Source organism: Salvelinus alpinus, chromosome 5 (genome assembly GCF_045679555.1).
Source record: "Salvelinus alpinus chromosome 5, SLU_Salpinus.1, whole genome shotgun sequence".
Classification (NCBI taxonomy): Eukaryota; Metazoa; Chordata; class Actinopteri; order Salmoniformes; family Salmonidae; genus Salvelinus; species Salvelinus alpinus.
In genome coordinates, this window is record NC_092090.1 from 27,020,051 (window position 1) to 27,040,292 (window position 20,242).

The following is a 20,242-nucleotide window of genomic DNA, read 5'->3' on the forward strand; positions in this document are numbered from 1 at the left end:
TCTCTCTCTCTATCTATCTCTCTCTCTCTCTCTATCTCTCTCTCTCTCTCTCTCTCAATTCAATTCAATTCAATTCAAGGGGCTTTATTGGCATGGGAAACATGTGTTAACATTGCCAAAGCAAGTGAGGTAGGTAATATACAAAAGTCAAATAAACAATAAAAATGAACAGTAAACATTACACATACAGAAGTTTCAAAACAATAAAGACATTACAAATGTCATATTATATATATGCAGTGTTGTAACAATGTACAAATGGTTAAAGCACACAAGTTAAAATAAATAAACATAAATATGGGTTGTATTTACAGTGGTGTTTGTTCTTCACTGGTTGCCCTTTTCTTGTGGCAACAGGTCACAAATCTTGCTGCTGTGATGGCACACTGTGGAATTTCACCCAGTAGATATGGGAGTTTATCAAAATTGGATTTGTTTTCGAATTCTTTGTGGATCTGTGTAATCTGAGGGAAATATGTCTCTCTAATATGGTCATACATTGGGCAGGAGGTTAGGAAGTGCAGCTCAGTTTCCACCTCATTTCTCTCTCTATCTCTCTCTCTCTCTCTCTCACTTTAGAGGGAAGCCCCCCCAGCACACTAATGTCTCTGCCGGGAGGCCTATTTGCATGTTAACCGTTGGGTTGCCAAGGCGCCACAGCTCCACCAAGCCATGTGACCATTTCAGCATGTGTGCCTGGCTGCCTGCCTGCGTTCACTATTCCTGTTTCTCCCTTGTTTTCACCAACACATCCTCAGCCTAGAGAGACAATACACCCTGTGCAGAGCCAGTCGCTGGCAGCTAAAAGCCTTCCTGTGTATGAATCTACGTATACATAGGTGTTCTTGAATCTCTCCCTAGCTTTCTCTATCTACCTCTATCTGTTGCTCCTACCTACCTACCTACCTCTCTCTCTCTCTCTCTCTCTCTCTCATTGAACAGCCTGTTATGTAGTCTTTTGCATTATGATGTCGTCCCAGACTTAAAGGATGCTGTCTGTCCGTCACAGTGAACCCTTCAGTGTACTACACATCAGCGCACTGTACTCCATATCAGGTGATCAGGTGTTCAAATGTTCATGCTCAACATGCAGTACATAACATGGTTGCATACCGTTTAGGCCCTGTCTCTGAAAGAACTGTTGTTAAAACAGCTCCCTGAATTACACTATACATACAGTATTTTTACCTGTGTTCTTGACAGTGTTCTACAGCTGTGCATTGATCTTTTTCAGGGGCTCTGTGAGAGTGAGGTTCTGTCTCTGTGAGAGTGAGGTCCTGTCTCTGTGAGAGTGAGGTGCTGTCTCTGTGAGAGTGAGGTTCTGTCTCTGTGAGAGTGAGTCTCTGTGAGAGTGAGGTTCTGTCTCTGTGAGAGTAAGGTTCTGTCTCTGTGAGAGTGAGGCTCTGTTTCTGTGAGAGTGAGTCTCTGTCTCTGTGAGAGTGAGGCTCTGTCTCTGTGAGAGTGAGGCTCTGTTTCTGTGAGAGTGAGGCTCTGTTTCTGTGAGAGTGAGGCCCACTGCCACTATGCTATAGTTTATTCCTGTTGCATGGCATGCTCCCATCTGGCATGTGACATGTTCTCGCTCCACTGCAGGGACGGTAATTGGCATGTTGTGTCATTTAGTTCCCTTCGTTCCGTCTCTCCTAGAACAGGAGTCCAAACTCCCAAGGCCTAGCCTGACAGCTAGCCTATATCAGATGCCCACTCAAACATGGGGAGAACACACATATAGCCTACCAATAGTAAGCACATACACAGACACATGAATGCGCACACACACACACAAACGCACAACACAGGCTTATTTATCTAGATATGGGCATGGGGACAAACACATGGGCACTAGATTGGAGTTAACACAACCTACTGTGTACATTGTGACCTCCCACACATACTGTACGTTGGACTTTAACCAGTCGTATGTTATTCCTACAGTTGTACAGTTCAATATTTTGTCGTGTTTGTAGTTCCAATGTTTGTAGTTCCAATGTTCTTCCACAGAGTTAGGTGTCTGGCAGGTTTTTTAAGAGAGTTGTGCTCAGACAGGCTGGAGAAAGCAGAGCCAAATGATATTGCAGCTAAGCTGCTGTTTATTTAGCCAGTCAGGAAGGAGGGCTTTCAACATTGTTTGCCAGTACTGATGAGAGGGCCAGTTAAATACATCAGTCAGTCTCTCTTTATTTCCTACCTCTTTCTCCCCTTCTCTTTCTCTGTAGTTTCCCCAAAGCCTAATGGAAAGCTAGGAATATTTACATACATTCTGACTTACTTAAGGCCTACTAATCATACTAGTCTACTTATTAAACCGATAAAGCAACACAGATCAGCTAAGTTTACTAGGCCTATGTCCTTAAGAGCTCAGTGCCCCTTTCAGCTATTATCCATGTGAGATAATTCTGCTCTAATATCATTAAACAGTGTTACATTTCAGACAGGGAGAGAGCTGCTGCTCTGCTGCAAATGTCCGTCCCTTAGCCACATAGCCATGTAGCCTTTAGCCTGTAGCTTACTAGTTTGTAGCTTCAGACCTGTTACTGTTATTTCTAACTAGCAGGGAGCTAACTATCCATCTCCAGGTACTTGGCCTCCCCCTAGCCACATAGCCATGTAGCCTTTAGCCTGTAGCTTACTAGTCTGTAGCTTCAGACCTGTTACTGTTATTTCTAACTAGCAGGGAGCTAACTATCCATCTCCAGGTACTTGGCCTCCACCTAGCCACATAGCCATTGAGGCTAGCCATAGCCTGTAGCTTACCAACCTGTTCCCGGTTACTTCTGACTAGCAGGGAGCTAACAGTCAACCCCTAGGCTATGTAGCCCTTTGTGTAACCTGAGAAGGGGCTTATATGTTGTGCACAAGGTTTCAAACGAGGGTTCACTGTAAAAACACAGTCATGTGCTTTAGAGCAAGATGTATGGCTCTTTAAGTTTGTGTGTGAGCGCGTGCGTGTCTGTCTGGTGATGTGTGTGTCTCCACTCTGGGACCTAACCCTGTGCCAGGCAGGCTCCAGGCCAGCCAGGCATGTCTGTGTGTTCCCCTCCCAGCACCATGTGCCTGCTGGAGCACATGGCCCTTGCATCATGTTTCAGGGAGCCCCCTCCCTCTCTTCCATCGCCTCTCCAGTGACTGTCAGTCATGGAAGGGACAGAAGGCTCATCACGGCCTGTCCTTTCACATCTCGCACGCATTTGTGTGTGTGGGGGGCTATTCTGTCACCTCTTTCGAGAGCGATTCTCTTCCTGTGTGGCTGGGTGGCCAGAATCTATCTGCGTCTCTCTTTCCCCACCAGAGTGTGTCTGAGATCACTGCTTTACTGACAGTCTCTGGGAGTGTTAGTGTGCTGTACTAGGGACAGTGCTGTGGCTTTTTAGCCTCATGGTTTCATGGTTTTGCACACGTTGGTTGTTTGCTGTTTGGACTTTTAATATTGTATTGTTTAGTTTTTTCTCATAGTGGATTTTCATGTTATGACTCTGTACAACATAATATGGTGTCATTCAGTTTCTTGTGTATAATGTTTTATGTATAGAGCAATGTGCAACACATGCGAGCCTGCATTCCATTTATGTTAATCTCTGTGCTTGTGTTGAAATTCAGTGCTTTTGGGGTTAAGTTGTGAAAGTTAATGTAATAACTGCTAGCACCATCTGCTGGCCTACTTCCTCACAAAGAGTGAGTGAGTGAGAGAGAGAGAGAGAACGAGTCTGGATTTTAACGACATCTCTAATATTCATGCTGATGCATTTTGCTGCTTTGTGCTGCTTTCATTTTCCACCGCTCTGCTGCTGGAGACTCCAGCTCCTCGCCATACACACCCCAGCACGGGAGAGGGAGGGCAGAGAGGGAAGAGGAGGGGAAAACTAGTGGGAAAAGGAAAACAACCAAGCAAGCTAGCTAGCACAAAACCATTTTTGTGTACATAGGAGTAGCCTACCTTACCCTGGGATGTAAGAGAACGAGGCACGAACGAAGAGAGCAAGAAAAAGGAACGAGTTGAGAGAGTAGAGTGAGCGGACGGAGAGAGCACGCGATTGCTGGCGGAGGGGAATCAATGAGAAGGGAGGGAAGAGAAGAGGGTAGAGCAAGAGAGCAACGCTGAGACTCACACCACGAACCGCACGCAGTAGCAGCAGAATGAGACGAGCTTCCTGGACTGCCACTGCCTCGCACCTCTTCTGGCGGAACCAGCCCTGCTCACAGCTCTCCCAGTGATCTAACAGCCCAGCCCCATGTACTCCTACTGAGCCTGAGCCCTGCCCGCTAGGGGAGGAGAGGAGTGGAGGTGAAGGAGAGGAGGCTCCACCGCCCCCGCCTGTACGCTGCCTGTGGAGGGGGGAGGGGGTGGACACGCAGCTCAAGCAAGACAGACCATCGATCGAAAGAGAGAGCGAGCGAGAGAGAGAGAAAAAACCCGGCAAAAGGGCAAGGCTTTTGTTAGGTGGTTGGAGAGAGAGGGGGAGGAAGAACAAAAAAAATTGAAAAAAACATGTCTACAGTGAAGAGGCCAAGAGGAAGGGTAAGTGAGCTGCACAGAGAGAGAGAGAGGGGAGGAAGGGAGTGGAGGGAGGGAGGAGGGGCCGGACGACAGGAACTGAACAACCTCCTCTGCTACTGGCTCATGCTGCCTGCCTGATGCAGCTCCACTGTCGCCATCTTGAACTCCTTGTTGCTGCTCTTTCCCATACTAATTTGCTTAGCTGTGCTAGCTATGCTCTCCCTTCACTACCCCCCTCCTTTCACTTTATCCATCGTTTCCTCTCATCTCCCACACCCCCTCCCTCTATAGATTCCTCCCCACCTCTGGTTCGATGCAAAAGGCGATATGTGTGTGTGTGTGTCACATAAGATGAGTACATCAGTCACACAGCGTTCACTGCATGAGGGACTGAGGGAAGTAAGGGGTTAGTGAGTGAGTGAGTGAGTGAGCGGACTAACTGGCCCAAATGTCCTGGCTATCTCTATCTCTCTGTAGTCTTTCCTTACTGTACTAGTGCAACGTGTTTTCATGGGAGCGTGTGGTGGCAGAGAGAGAGATTGAAATCACTGCAGTGCTGGCAGCTTGTAATTTCAGTTATTTATAGTCATATTACACAGCTGCAGAACACTTGGTTTTGGTGCATTTTTCTTCTCTCTCCCTTTCTCACTCACTTTTTATACAAACTCTCATTCCTGCTCTCATTCCCGCCCTCTGCCCTCTCTCCCCTTTGCTACTTCCCTCTCTTCCCTGTTCTTTACCTTGACTTTCTCTTTCCTCCCCCTCTTTTTTTACCTTCAACTTGAATAATGAGAATATTTCAGTTCTGGGCAATGATTTCCACTAATAGTCTGGGCATCACAGCACACGTTAAACCTATAATTTTGTAGCTACAGCTCTTGTTTATCTTCCAAATAAACTGTCATTTATTTCTCCCCTCCCCCGCTTTGTTTGTGGCAGTTCAAGATAATTCTCTTTATTTAGCAGTCAGGAAAGCAACTGGCTGTGCCGTGCTGTGGCTCGGCCTCGGGTCATGTAGCCATCCGCTCTGACTGCAACACGTTGAGATTAGCTCATCCATTTATAGGCTCTGGGCCCAGCCGAAGGGAATAAAACTCAGCCCATGTTTTATTCCCATTTTATCACGTATCAGCCTTGTCTATATTATTTATTCTAGTTTGGCTGAATGTCAGTGTGCCGGTCCTGCCTGTCTCTTGTTTCTTTCTGCCTGTCTTAATGAAAGTTTGTGCTGCTGCAATCTATGTGACTAGGGGGGAAAATGTGTGGCTAGCAGAAAGTTCAGAGAGCAAGACTTTCAGTATGTCTGAGGTAGTGGGGTAGAGACACAGCAGCAGAATGGGATATTCTGGTGACTGGTTGTTTGTCTTTAAAAGGCTATCAAGCCTATATCATTAATAAGGCTTAGAGGGCCTAATAGAAGAGGTACAGTCAACTAGCTAACAGTGTTGTTGTGACTTCTACTGTGTGTGTTTTCTAGACCAGCTGGCTGTTGTTTTCAGTGTTCTATTTTCTAGATCGATCAGTGTAACTTCCCTTTCGACAATCACATTCATATCATACGGCCTTAAGAGTGCAATGAAAATGCGTACTTTTCCTCATCTGCCATTTCTTGGAAATTATGAGTTAAGCTTCCTGAGAAGGCTGATTTCTTAGTATGTCTCTCCTCTGTCAGCTACTGCTAAAGGCTACGACTACAAACTACACATAGCTCATAGCATGTTGCTTCATCATTTCTAGTCTTTCTCTGTCTATGTCTCTCTCTCTCCCCACGTCACTAAGCAGCAGTGTAAGTATACAGCTTGATTGTTATGCACATGGGGGTTTTCAGAGCTTCGCTGATTCACTTTTGTAATCCCATTCCTTTGTGTTTACAACATTTCCTTATTGAGCCTGCCTGGGTGACTTGACTCTTATTCCAGGCAGCAAAGCTGATATGGTACATTTCACACTTCTGTTCCTGAGGGGGAAGATGATGTGTGAGAGAGGCTGTGGAGGGTTAACTGAGGGGGAAGATGATGTGAGAGAGGCTGTGAAGGGTTAACTGAGGGGGAAGATGATGTGAGAGAGGCTGTGAAGGGTTAACTGAGGGGGAAGATGATGTGTGAGAGAGGCTGTGGAGGGTTAACTGAGGGGGAAGATGATGTGAGAGAGGCTGTGAAGGGTTAACTGAGGGGGAAGATGATGTGTGAGAGAGGCTGTGGAGGGTTAACTGAGGGGAAAGATGATGTGAGAGAGGCTGTGAAGGGTTAACTGAGGGGGAAGATGATGTGTGAGAGAGGCTGTGGAGGGTTAACTGAGGGGGAAGATGATGTGTGAGAAAGGCTGTGGAGGGTTAACTGAGGGGGAAGATGTGTGAGAGAGGCTGTGGAGGGTTAACTGAAGGGGAAGAAGATGTGTGAGAGAGGCTGTGGAGGGTTAACTGAGGGGGAAGATGATGTGTGAGGGAGGCTGTGGAGGGTTAACTGTGGGGGAAGATGATGTGTGAGAGAGGCTGTGGAGGGTTAACTGAAGGGGAAGATGTGTGAGAGAGGCTGTGGAGGGTTAACTGAAGGGGAAAATGTGTGAGAGAGGCTGTGAAGGGTTAACTGAGGGGGAAGATGATGTGTGAGAGAGGTTGTGGAGGGTTAACTGAGGGGGAAGATGATGTGTGAGAGAGGCTGTGGAGGGTTAACTGAAGGGGAAGATGATGTGTGAGAGAGGCTGTGGAGGGTTAACTGAAGGGGAAGATGTGTGAGAGAGGCTGTGAAGGGTTAACTGAGGGGGAAGATGATGTGTGAGAGAGGCTGTGGAGGGTTAACTGAGGGGGAAGATGGTGTGTGAGAGAGGCTGTGGAGGGTTAACTGAGGGGGAAGATGTGTGAGAGAGGCTGTGGAGGGTTAACTGAGGGGGAAGATGATGTGTGAGAGAGGCTGTGGAGGGTTAACTGAAGGGGAAGATGATGTGTGAGAGAGGCTGTGGAGGGTTAACTGAGGGGGAAGATGATGTGTGAGAGAGGCTGTGGAGGGTTAACTGAGGGGGAAGATGATGTGTGAGAGAGGTTGTGGAGGGTTAACTGAGGGGGAAGATGATGTGTGAGAGAGGCTGTGGAGGGTTAACTGAGGGGAAAGATGATGTGTGAGAGAGGTTGTGGAGGGTTAACTGAGGGGGAAGATGATGTGTGAGAGAGGCTGTGGAGGGTTAACTGAGGGGGAAGATGATGTGTGAGAAAGGCTGTGGAGGGTTAACTGAGGGGGAAGATGTGTGAGAGAGGCTGTGGAGGGTTAACTGAAGGGGAAGAAGATGTGTGAGAGAGGCTGTGGAGGGTTAACTGAGGGGGAAGATGATGTGTGAGGGAGGCTGTGGAGGGTTAACTGTGGGGGAAGATGATGTGTGAGAGAGGCTGTGGAGGGTTAACTGAGGGGGGAGATGATGTGTGAGAGAGGCTGTGGGGGGTTAACTGAGGGGGAAGATGATGTGTGAGAGATGCTGTGGAGGGTTAACTGAGGGGGAAGATGATGTGTGAGAGAGGCTGTGGAGGGTTAACGATGTGTGAGAGAGGTTGTGGAGGGTTAACTGAAGGGGAATGTGAGAACTAGGAGCTAAATTATCTAACTATTCAGTCTGAGATTCAGGAATGTAGGTTTGGTTTGGCTACATGAGAACATGAGCATAGTGGGGTGGGGGGATTATTGTGTGTGTGTGTGTTAACGATCATAAGATCATCCACTTCACAGGAAATGACATTAAGATCAGGCCGAGAGTCCTTTGTAATACACAGCTCTTTCCAGTCTTGCTATTAATGCAGATGTATGTATGTTACAATGACATCATCCTGTTGGTATATGTGTTCCCTCAGTCTGATTAATATCCCCCCTCCTCTCTCTCCTCTTCTCTCCAGCCTCCCAAGAACAAGAATGCTAATGGTCCCAACAGCCACACAGCAGCGCGGGTCCTCAGCCCCCCGATGAAGAGCAGCTCATCCTCCTCGTCTTCGTCCTCCTACAGCTCGTCATTGGAGAAGCGGGCCCAGCGGAGGCTGGTGAAGGAGCAGAGGGAGCAGCAGCAGCAGCAACTGATGGAGGAGGCTGGGGAGGACAAGCAGCAGAAGGCTAACAGGATCATCCATGAGGCCATTGCTAAGGCCCGGGAGAGAGGAGAGAAGAACATCCCCAGGGTTATGAGTCCAGAGAGCTTCCCCTCTGGGAGCTCCTCGGCCCACAGGAGAGAGAGGGAGAGGGACAGAGACAGAGACAGGGAGAGGGACCGAGGCAACAAGACCAGGACCAAGGCCTCCAAGAAGGCCCGCATTGTGCCCTCGTCCAAGCCCAAACAGAAGGCCAAGATCGGGTAGGTGTCTCACTGACCTTGTTCTCATATGCCTCACTATGCCCTTATAACACCACAGCTGTATGGCATGATATAGGGCCACGGTGTTGTATTTCTTTTGAAAAGTAATTTCAGTGGCCTTCCACATTAATCTACCATTTTGTTTTTGCTCTGCATCCTGTCTAAAGCAAGTTGTGTTACACTGTCAATTCTCCTTTACGGCTTGGCTTCCTTAGTGCCCATTCATTTCTGGAGCACAATAGAATAGCTAGATGACTAGCTGCTAGCAGCTGCTAGCTTGACAGACATAGCTGCTCGTAAAATAGTAGCTGCCAAGATGGCAGCTCAAAGTTCATTTTAAAATTCATGACACAGACAGACAGGAATGAGCAACAACTGCTGCTGTTAGCATTTAGGCTAGCTTGCTGAAAATAGGACAGCTAGGTTATGACAGAGACTAGTGGATATAGGGATGTAGTATACACTGTATGCAGTTCCCTTCCCCCTGTACAATGAAATTGTGTTGTTATACTGTAAGCCACACCCAGTGTGAGCTCATGTAATATCTGACCTGAGGCGGAGAAAGACAGGCAGCCAGGCTTGGAGACAGGAAGAAGGCAGCCAGGCTTGGAGACAGGAAGAAGGCAGCCAGGCTTGGAGACAGGAAGAAGGCAGGCAGGCTGGGAGTCAAGAAGACTGGCAAGCTGACTGGCTGGGAGGCAGGAAGACATGCAGGCAAGCTGGGAGGCAGGAAGACATGCAGGCAAGCTGGGAGGCAGGAAGACATGCAGGCAAGCTGGGAGGCAGGAAGACATGCAGGCAAGCTGGGAGGCAGGAAGACATGCAGGCAAGCTGGGAGGCAGGAAGACATGCAGGCAAGCTGGGAGGCAGGAAGACATGCAGGCAAGCTGGGAGGCAGGAGGACATGCAGGCAAGCTGGGAGGCAGGAGGACATGCAGGCAAGCTGGGAGGCAGGAGGACATGCAGGCAAGCTGGGAGGCAGGAAGACATGCAGGCAAGCTGGGAGGCAGGAAGACATGCAGGCAAGCTGGGAGGCAGGAGGACATGCAGGCAAGCTGGGAGGCAGGAAGACATGCAGGCAAGCTGGGAGGCAGGAAGACATGCAGGCAAGCTGGGAGGCAGGAAGACATGCAGGCAAGCTGGGAGGCAGGAGGACATGCAGGCAAGCTGGGAGGCAGGAAGACATGCAGGCAAGCTGGGAGGCAGGAAGACATGCAGGCAAGCTGGGAGGCAGGAAGACATGCAGGCAAGCTGGGAGGCAGGAAGACATGCAGGCAAGCTGGGAGGCAGGAAGACATGCAGGCAAGCTGGGAGGCAGGAAGACATGCAGGCAAGCTGGGAGGCAGGAGGACATGCAGGCAAGCTGGGAGGCAGGAAGACATGCAGGCAAGCTGGGAGGCAGGAAGACATACAGGCAAGCTGGGAGGCAGGAAGACATGCAGGCAAGCTGGGAGGCAGGAGGACATGCAGGCAAGCTGGGAGGCAGGAGGACATGCAGGCAAGCTGGGAGGCAGGAGGACATGCAGGCAAGCTGGGAGGCAGGAAGACATGCAGGCAAGCTGGGAGGCAGGAAGACATGCAGACAAGCTGGGAGGCAGGAGGACATGCAGGCAAGCTGGGAGGCAGGAAGACATGCAGGCAAGCTGGGAGGCAGGGAGGAGGAATGTGTATATTGTCACTCAGGTCATCACCAGGGCGGTTATGGAAGCTGTGAAATGAACCAACCAGGGATAGAGAGAGACACTCTAGTTTCATATTCTCATTAAGCGAGCAGGGCTGAGGACAACAATGGCCGACTATATTGTCTCCCTGCCTGCTTCCCTGCCTCATGATTAATGATTATATGAGCTCGGTTGCTGCATGTGGAAATGGCAGTAACAGATAATGGATTTTGCTCTGTTTGTGAGAGATAGTAAGAAATAGAGGGAGAGAGATAGTGTGGTGCAGATGTTAATGAGGGAGAATAGACATCTGTCAGGAGGGTTGGGCTGAACCAGGTCTGTATGGTTCATACTCAGGAAACCCAATGGGCCTGATGTTGAACACTAATAATTTCACTATTAGAATAGTTTTTGTCAGATATTCATTATTCTAATATATTTTTTAAAGTTTTTAACCTGAGTACTGCTGCGCGAGGGAGAGAGGCTGGTGCTCTATTGCTGCAGCTGCAGAGGGGGCGGTGTTTGTGAAATGGGAGTGAGCAGACGGAGGGAAAGAAAGAGACGTCAAGGCGCCAACTCGGTTACAGCCAAGACTAGCTAACTTGTAGCAGCCACAATGTTATTTATCATCCCATATAACAGTGCCGGCCGGTCTTGACTGGAGTAGCCTAGAGAAGCTAGCTATCTGGGCTAATTGAGGCCACATGCTGTGCTTTCTCCCCAACCCCATTCAGATAAAACAACAGCCTACATACCTGTTGGTTGCTCCTTGTAGCCTACTACTTCCCATTTTGCTAACTTTTAATTCTGTCATTTTTATTCCATCTTGCATTACATTAGTGAACTTACTCCACTTGCTACACATTGAGACTATATGCCGCTTTGATTGGCCAACATAAACAACAAATCAAATAAAAATGAAATCACATTTTAAACAACAGGTGTAGACTAACAGTGACATGCTTACTTACGGGCTCTTCCTAAAAATGCAGGATAAAAAATAAATATAATATTGAATAAATACACAATGACCAATGATAGCTTGGCCATATACATGGGGTACCAGTACCGAGTCTGTGCAGGTGTACGAGGAAATTGAGGTAAATATGTACATGTAGGTAGGGTTAAAGTGATTATGCAACAGGATAGATAACAGACAGTAGCAGCAGTGACTGTGATAAGTGTGTAAGTGTTTGTGTGGCGACAATGTGCCTGTGTGTACGTGTTGTGTGAGTAAGTGTGTGTGTTCATGTGTTGGAGTGTGAGTGTGTGGGTAGAGTCCAGTGTGTGTGTACAGAGTCAAAAAGAGTTAGTGCAAAGAGGGTCAATGTAGATAGTCTGGGTAGCTATTTGGTTAACTATTTAGTAGTCTAATGGCTTGGGGGGTAGAAGCTGTTCAGGAATGTTTTGGTCCCAGACTTAGCGCTCCGCTACCGTTTGCCGTGCGGTAGCAGAGGGAACAAAACTGGGGTGGCTGGGTCTTTGACAATTTCTTGGGCCTTCCTCTGACACCACCTGGTATAGAGGTCCTGAGTGGCAGGGAGTCCGACCCCAGTGATGTACTGGGCCGTTCGCACTACCCTATGTAGTGCTTTGCGGTCGAATGCCAAGCAGTTGCCATAGCAAGAGGTGATGCAGCCCGTCGAGATGCTCTCAATGGTACAGCTGTAGAACGTTTTGAGGATCTGACGGCCCATGCCAACTCTTTTCAGCTCCCCGAGGGAAGAGGCGTTGTCTTGCCCTCTTCATGACAGTGTTGGTGTGTTTGGACCATGATAGGTCCTTAGAGATGTTGACACAGAGGAACTTCAAGCTCTCGACCCACTCCACTACAGCACCGTCGATGTGAATGGGGGTGTTCGGCCTTCAGTTTTCTGTAGTCCACAATAAGCTCCTTTGTCTTGCCCACGTTGAGGGAGAGGTTGTTGTCCTGGCACCACGCTGCCAGGTCTCTGACCTCCTCCATATAGGCTGTCTCATCGTCATTGGTGATCAGGCCAGCAATTGTGTCATCGGCAAACTTAATGATGGTGTTGGAGTTGTGTGTGGCCACACAGTCATGTGTGAACAGGGAGTACAGGAGGCAACTAAGCACGCACCCCTGAGGGGCCCCGTGTTGAGGGTCAGCATGGCGGATGTGTTGTTGCCTACCCTCATGTTTTCTCTAAATAAGCGTTGTTGTACAATGAGACACTTCATTTCAAACAGTCAGCAATAATCTAATTCAGGGCTTGTGAAGTTATACTTAGGCTAAATGTAAGCCTTCCACAACCATAAGACCCAATAATAATTTAATTATTTGATCAAAATAGTTTAACCTGCTTTTTTTTGCAATAATCAATGATCTGGCTCTCAAGTCCGTCTATGTAAAGGCTATTTTTTTTACAAGTTTAACTAGAATCATGACTAATGCACATTCACTAATAACGACTAACTTCTTGTAGCAGACATTAGGCTATAGATAATTAACACAGGTCTCATCACCAATCTCTGAAGTCCACGTGTTAGTGAATTGTTAGTGAATCGTTATGAACACACCCTTCTGTCTCCAACTGTTTAACAGCATGTTATCATGTCCACTTTATTCAGATGTTGAAATCAAGTGGCCTACCTTAATTCTCAGAATGAGAATGAGTTGACAGTTCTATATATGTGTTTTATGCTTATGGCACATTTATAAAACACAGACTAGACAGCTAGTATAACAGTCTTTGGCTAAAATGCTGCTAGCTGTACCCCAATGCCATGCGTGACAAACTGAGCATACATTTTCTCCAAAATGTACCAAGGAAGTGAAGCTACAGTATTAGCATTTAAACCCACAGTATTTGTTGTATCACTGGAAGTTGACTTAGGCCTATTTATTTGAACTTTTCCCTATTCTCATTAAGGTGTTATTTCTTTGTCATGTCTGAGATTATTACTAACATCATTAAGTTAGTAGTATGCCCTAGCCTTACTTTATATGATATGCTATTGTATGTAACCTAACCTATTTTTACACAGTGTAGAACTTGTAAAGCAAAGGTCTGATTTGTGAAACTAGGCTAAACACAAAATGAAACCTAGTCTTTCCACTATTGTTTCAATGCTTCTTTCATGAAGCTTGTTATGTCATACATTCCAGCCATTTTGAAATATCAAAGTATATCAAAGCTCTTTACTCTTTCTTTTAACATGTAGCGTCATCTCTTACATACCTTAGCCTAAATTCATTATAGTTAAGTGTTTTTGCCTGTACATAATGTTGCTAAATGAAAAACAAGTTTAGTCCTGTCCTGCATCTAAAGAATGAACTTCCTTCAGTACAGGTTGATCCATCCCAGAGTTCCTCAGTCTCCTCTCTGACATGTAGGATTGTGCTAGTGATCCTATGAGTCACAAAGCCTTCCTCCCCAGGTGTCTGATTTACAGTAGTGTCTGTGGAGATCTGTCCAGAGCAGGGAGAGCAGAGAGGGGCTGACACCCCAGTGCCAGGCCATACACTAGAAAACCAGGCATGGACTCTGTTCGCTATAGGGAGGGATGGTCACTGTAGGGATGTTGTCTCAATGCAGAGGAGAGAAGAGGATGTTTTACTCTGACCGACCCCTCTCGCAAGGCTTTAGCCTTTGTTTATATGTGTGTGTGTGTTGAAGACTGTTGTTCTACAGTGTGTCTATATGAAAGGATGTTTTCGTTGCTTTGAGTGGGTTGGTACAGTAGCATAGCATGTGTTTGTATGTTTGTGTCCTCTGTTCTGTCTCGTTTGTGTTTGTGCTTTCTGTTGTCACTGTGTGCCAATGTGGCCAGTGTACATGTGTGTGCCAGTGCAGTGTGTGTGTGTGTGTGTGTGTGTGTGTGTGTGTGTGTGTGTGTGTGTGTGTGTGTGTGTGTGTGTGTGTGTGTGTGTGTGTGTGTGTGTGTGTGTGTGTGTGTGTGTGTGTGTGTGTGTGTGTGTGTGTGTGTGTGTGTGTGAGGTGTGGTGCAGTACAGTGTGAGGGATCATCCTCGTGCAGGGTAATGAAGACCGCAGGAGTACATGCTGCTCTGGGGAGGTTTCATGCAGACAGAGGAACCACAGTGTGTGTGTTCTGCCCTCACAGGGTCTTCTCATGTAATATTAACGCTCAGCCTTCTCCCTGTCAGCACCCGCACCGCTGCAGAGGCACTAACCTTCCTGCCTCTGCTGTGTGTGTGTGTGCTCGTAATTGTCTCTAGATGTGTTATTGAATGTGTGTGTTTATATGGTAGTTATACAGTATAATATAAGGGTGTATGTACGTGATTGTGTGTGAGTATAATCCACAACATAAGTGTCTGTGTGTCTGTGTGCATGCATATGTGCCTGCATGTTTCTCTGCCATGTGACAAGCATGCCTGTCTGAGTGGGGGGTTGGGACTGAGCTAATAGTATTATCAGGCTGGCTGTAGGAGCCTGCGGGTGGGGGGGGAGTAGCCTGTGTGTACTGTAAGACCACCCCAGCACAATGATTGTTAAGGTGTCAGCATGGTTCAGCTCGGCTGGCGTCTAGCTGAACTTGGCTAGCTGAACAGAACGAGTGTGCTCACATACTCCCTTAAAAGACCTTCGGTTGAAAAACAAGAAAAAAACGCAATAGTACTGTTTGTCCATTTTGAGATGCCGTAGCCAGTATACACTTCCTGAAAATAGTCAGAATTAATCTAAGATAACTCAAGACATCTGTCATTAATTTAGACGTTTTTGCAGAGGAGGTAGATCTTAGTCACACAGTCAAACTAAGATGTCTGGTGCAGTATTTCTCTAGTAATTTTACATCTAACTAAGATGTTTGGTGCAGTATTTATCCAGTAATTTCACATCTAACTAAGATGTTTGGTGCAGTATTTCTCCAGTAATTTTACATCTAACTAAGCTGTTTGGTGCAGTATTTCTCCAGTAATTTTACATCTAACTAAGATGTTTGGTGCAGTATTTCTCCAGTAATTTTACATCTAACTAAGCTGTTTGGTGCAGTATTTATCCAGTAATTTTACATCTAACTAAGATGTTTGGTGCAGTATTTCTCCAGTAACTTTTTTGCTATGTAAACAAGTCGTCTCTTAATTGAAGAGTCTACTGTTGACCAATCATTGACGAATGGGCATAGACTTCAGCCACCGACTTCAGCTTGCCTCAAGAAAAAATGTAATGTGCACAAACAGCCGAAAAACCCTTGCCGAAGAACAAAACAAACAAAAACATCACAAAATGTTGTCGTAATATATGCACAAACTGTTCCGAACTGTTTCGGATGGGAAGCATGCGGACGCCTTTAGACATGGCTATGGGACCAGAGGACAAGGGTGAGGGAGGGCTATGGGACCAGAGGACAAGGGTGAGGGAGGGGTATGGGACCAGAGGACAAGGGTGAGGGAGGGCTATGGGACCAGAGGACAAGGGTGAGGGAGGGCTATGGGACCAGAGGACAAGGGTGAGGGAGGGCTATGGGACCAGAGGACAAGGGTGAGGGAGGGCTATGGGACCAGAGGACAAGGGTGAGGGAGGGCTATGGGACCAGAGGACAAGGGTGAGGGAGGGGTATGGGACCAGAGGACAAGGGTGAGTGAGGGGTATGGGACCAGAGGACAAGGGTGAGGGAGGGCTATGGGACCAGAGGACAAGGGTGAGGGAGGGGTATGGGACCAGAGGACAAGGGTGAGGGAGGGCTATGGGACCAGAGGACAAGGGTGAGGGAGGGGTATGGGACCAGAGGACAAGGGTGAGGGAGGGGTATGGGACCAGAGGACAAGGGTGAGGGAGGGCTATGGGACCAGAGGACAAGGGTGAGGGAGGGGTATGGGACCAGAGGACAAGGGTGAGTGAGGGGTATGGGACCAGAGGACAAGGGTGAGGGAGGGCTATGGGACCAGAGGACAAGGGTGAGGGAGGGGTATGGGACCAGAGGACAAGGGTGAGGGAGGGCTATGGGACCAGAGGACAAGGGTGAGGGAGGGGTATGGGACCAGAGGACAAGGGTGAGTGAGGGGTATGGGACCAGAGGACAAGGGTGAGGGAGGGCTATGGGACCAGAGGACAAGGGTGAGGGAGGGGTATGGGACCAGAGGACAAGGGTGAGGGAGGGGTATGGGACCAGAGGACAAGGGTGAGGGAGGGGTATGGGACCAGAGGACAAGGGTGAGTGAGGGGTATGGGACCAGAGGACAAGGGTGAGTGAGGGGTATGGGACCAGAGGACAAGGGTGAGTGAGGGGTATGGGACCAGAGGACAGGGTGAGTGATGGTTATGGGACCAGAGGACAGGGTGAGGGAGGTGTATGGGACTAGAGGACAGGGTGAGGGATGGGTATGGGACTAGAGGACAAGGGTGAGGGAGGGGTATGGGACCAGAGGACAAGGGTGAGGGAGGGGTATGGGACCAGAGGACAAGGGTGAGGGAGGGGTATGGGACCAGAGGACAAGGTGAGGGAGGGGTATGTGACTAGAGGACAAGATGAGGGAGGGGACAGACTGAGTCCCCCCCCTCCCAGTCAGTCTCCATGTGCAGTGTTACACATGGGTCAGTAAAATGGGGGTGGGGGGGGGGGGGTGCAGGGGGGGGATGGAGGGTACGGAAGGGAAGGAATGGAGGGGATGGAGGGTAGGTTGGGAAGGGATGGAGGGTAGGGAGGGGATGGAGGGTAGGTAGGGAGGGGATGGAGGGTAGGTTAGGAAGGGATGGATGGTAGGTAGGGAGGGGATGGAGGGTAGGTAAGGAGGGTAGGTAGGGAGGGTAGTTAGGGAGGGGATGGATGGTAGGGAGGGTAGGTAGGTGATGGAGGGTAGTTAGGGGATGGAGGGATAGGGAGGGGATGAGGGTAGGGGGGGATGGAGGGTAGGTTGGGAAGGGATGGAGGGTAGGTAGGGAGGGGATGGAGGGTGGGTATGGAGGGTAGGTATTGAGGGGATGGAGGGTGGGGGGGTAGGGGGGGATGGAGGGTAGGAGGGGTAGGGCGTAGGGGGGGATGGAGGGTAGGGAGAGATGGAGGGTAGGGGGGATGGAGGGTAGGGGGGATGGAGGGGAAAGCCTCAAATCAAATGTCCTGAGGGGGTTACAGCTAGAAGTCAGGGTTGGCTGATCACACACTTCTTTCTGAAATTGCACAGTGTTTTTATAGCTACCTACCTGGTGAAAAACAAGCTCATCAGGAGATGAAAACATTAGTGTAAAGCACCTGCCTCTTTATTCCTTTTCTCATCCTCCCTCTCTCACTAAATATTCCTCCCCAGATATGGTTTCTTCCTAACATGCTGGGGGCTGTTAGCAGAAAGCTTCCTCTGTGTGTGCGTGTGCGTGTGTGCAGGGCAGCAGGCGTGATCTGAATGTGCTGATAGTACACTGTTGTCTACTGTGAAACATCTAACAAAATGGTGCAAGCGAGATCAATTACAATATAAAATGGGGGTTTAGGGTAGGCCTATAGACTACAGTAGAGTCAGTGTAGAGCGGGTTGGGTTCATATCTCCATGCCTGCCTGCCACGCAGTATAGTCTTCCTATCTAATCCTCTTCACTCACACTCTGATTAAAAATCCCAAAGCTGTTTTCTTAATTAAGTGTTTTTTATAATCCTTTGTGTGTGTGCATGTGTGCGAGCGTGCGTGGGCATGCGAATGGTGTGTGTGTGTGTGTGTTTGCGGGTATGTGAGCATATGCGGGCATATGGGTGTGTGAATGCTTTTGCTTGTGTGTATGCATGTGTGCGTGTGTGTGTGTGTGTGTGTGTTTTGTCAATATGTTAGTGTGTGTGTGTGTGAGCTCATAAGTCGACTGCATGCAGAACAAAGCATAAATCCCTTGTGCAGGTTCCTGCACTCTGCTGATATTTTCCATCACCAAGCTGTGTGTGTGTGTGTGTGTGTGTGTTGGAGAGGGGGAAGATTACACGGCCATTCATAAGGAGGGGGATTTTCTCACGGATCCCAGGCAGCACAGAGCCAGCAGCACCACTGTCACTGTAATCCCCTCAGGATAGGTTCCACTGTGTTACACGCACACACACACATTCTACACACTCCATCCGCTGCCGGAGGTTCATTCATCTCAGTCCATCTACAAACACGTAGCCTTTTAGCTATACAGTTGTAATGTTATACCCTGAAAGGGGGAATAGGAGAACTGATTCACACTGACACGTAGCATCAGTGACTGTTTAGTCAGTTCTAATGACGAATGACATAAAATCATCAACTCTACATACATCTCTTTTCTCAAATGACATAGCGTTGACATTTGTATTCCTAGGCATTACTAATCAAGTGCCACACAAACTGACATCAATGGAGCATACAGATTATCGTATTATCACGTTCAGATGAATTATTAGAATATTACTTACGATTCTGTAATAATATCAGTGATGTAGTGGTAAAAAAGGTGGGTAACGTATGACGTTACGTAAACGTATGATGTTTTTAGAGCTGTATTGTTTCCGTTATGATAGCATTTTAATGTAGGCCTGTAGGGAAGATAGACCATGTGGAGGTGTTCATATTGAAACATGTCTTGTTTTTTTTAAGTTCCTAACTTGTTTGATAAGATTAGTAAAAGGGATGTATGTTTCCCTTTCAGGATGATTCGATACGTATCTAGATACATGGGCTCGGATACAATACAGGAACGATCCGTTTCAGTTTAAAATGATTCAGTGGGATACAGTTTGATAGAGCTGGGCCTCTCTGAGCTGGATCTGTTTGCGCGTGCGTGTGTGCGTGCGTGCGTGCGTGCGTGTGTGCGTGTGTGTGAGAGAATCGGTGATTCGTAATGTTTGAATTGATTATGCGTGTTATATGCGTGCGTTCGTGCGTGCATGTGTGTGTGCGTGTGTGTGTGAGAGAATCGGTGATTCGTAATGTTTGAATTGATTATGCGGGTTATATGTGGATTGGTTTGGGCTACACCGACCAATGCTGTCCTATCTTAAACATTTGAATCAAGGACGATGTGTATCGATGAATCGTTACACCCCTAATTAGTATAGATTTTCTTAGGGTACCCTACCCTACGCCCGACCCCAAGTTTGGGAACCACCATAGTAATCTCTCTTGCTTCCTCTCTCTCTCTCTGTCTCGTCTACTTCCTCCTGCATGCATTTCAGGCTGCCTCAGCCTCACCACTGAGTACCACCTCACTGTCTGTCTAAGTAGCCTACTCTCTGTACAGCAAAGTTAATATGAGAACTTAGTAGCCTATTTAGGTAGGCTTCTTTTAACGTTCGCTTCTTACTTCATCCTTCTAGCTGGGTAAGTAACACTAGCCAGAGCCCTTCAAAGTTACTGCAATAGAAGTCTCTGCCGGCATCTAGCCACCTGACTGACTGAGCGACTATTTACCAGTCGGGCACTCATTCTCCCAGAGTCTGTTTTTGCATCTCGCAAACACACTGTCAGCAGTGTCTCTCGTTGCCTAATTGAGCCGACTCTGAGCTGGGGTAGTTTGTTTCAGGTCTCACACCGTCGGGCCTGTGCCAAGGGAGGGCGGAGTTAGCCGTTTGAGAGAGTGGTGAATAATGCTGTTAAAAAGGCAAACCAGGGAGGAAAATCAGGAGGATGCAGGGGAACATAAACAAATCACTGTTCATGATTCCACTCGTTCGCAAAGAGACAGGCGCGATTAGAACTCAGTCAGATCATGAATATAAGCGTTCTGATCTTTGAGGTGATGGCAGCAGATGAATGGCACAACAATGGGCCTCAGGATCTAATCTCGTCTGTGCAGTCAAATTGCCATCAATAAATTGCAATTGTATTTGTTGTCCTTA

At 47.9% G+C, this 20,242-nt stretch overlaps 1 protein-coding gene across 9 annotated transcripts in view; it reads left to right on the forward strand.

Annotated features, from left to right (window-relative positions):
* The window catches only part of LOC139575823 (chromodomain-helicase-DNA-binding protein 9-like), a 121,226-nt gene that overhangs the window by 33,161 nt on the left and 67,823 nt on the right, over positions 1 to 20,242 (forward strand). For 8 of the 9 annotated variants that reach the window (XM_071401161.1, XM_071401165.1, XM_071401166.1 and 5 more), the window contains one exon: positions 8,373 to 8,821. In XM_071401161.1, coding sequence (XP_071257262.1) covers positions 8,373 to 8,821 — 449 coding nt within the window. Of the gene's footprint in view, positions 1 to 3,674; positions 4,517 to 8,372; positions 8,822 to 20,242 lie in introns of those variants that run through there. The other variant, XM_071401167.1, reaches the window with a different exon arrangement.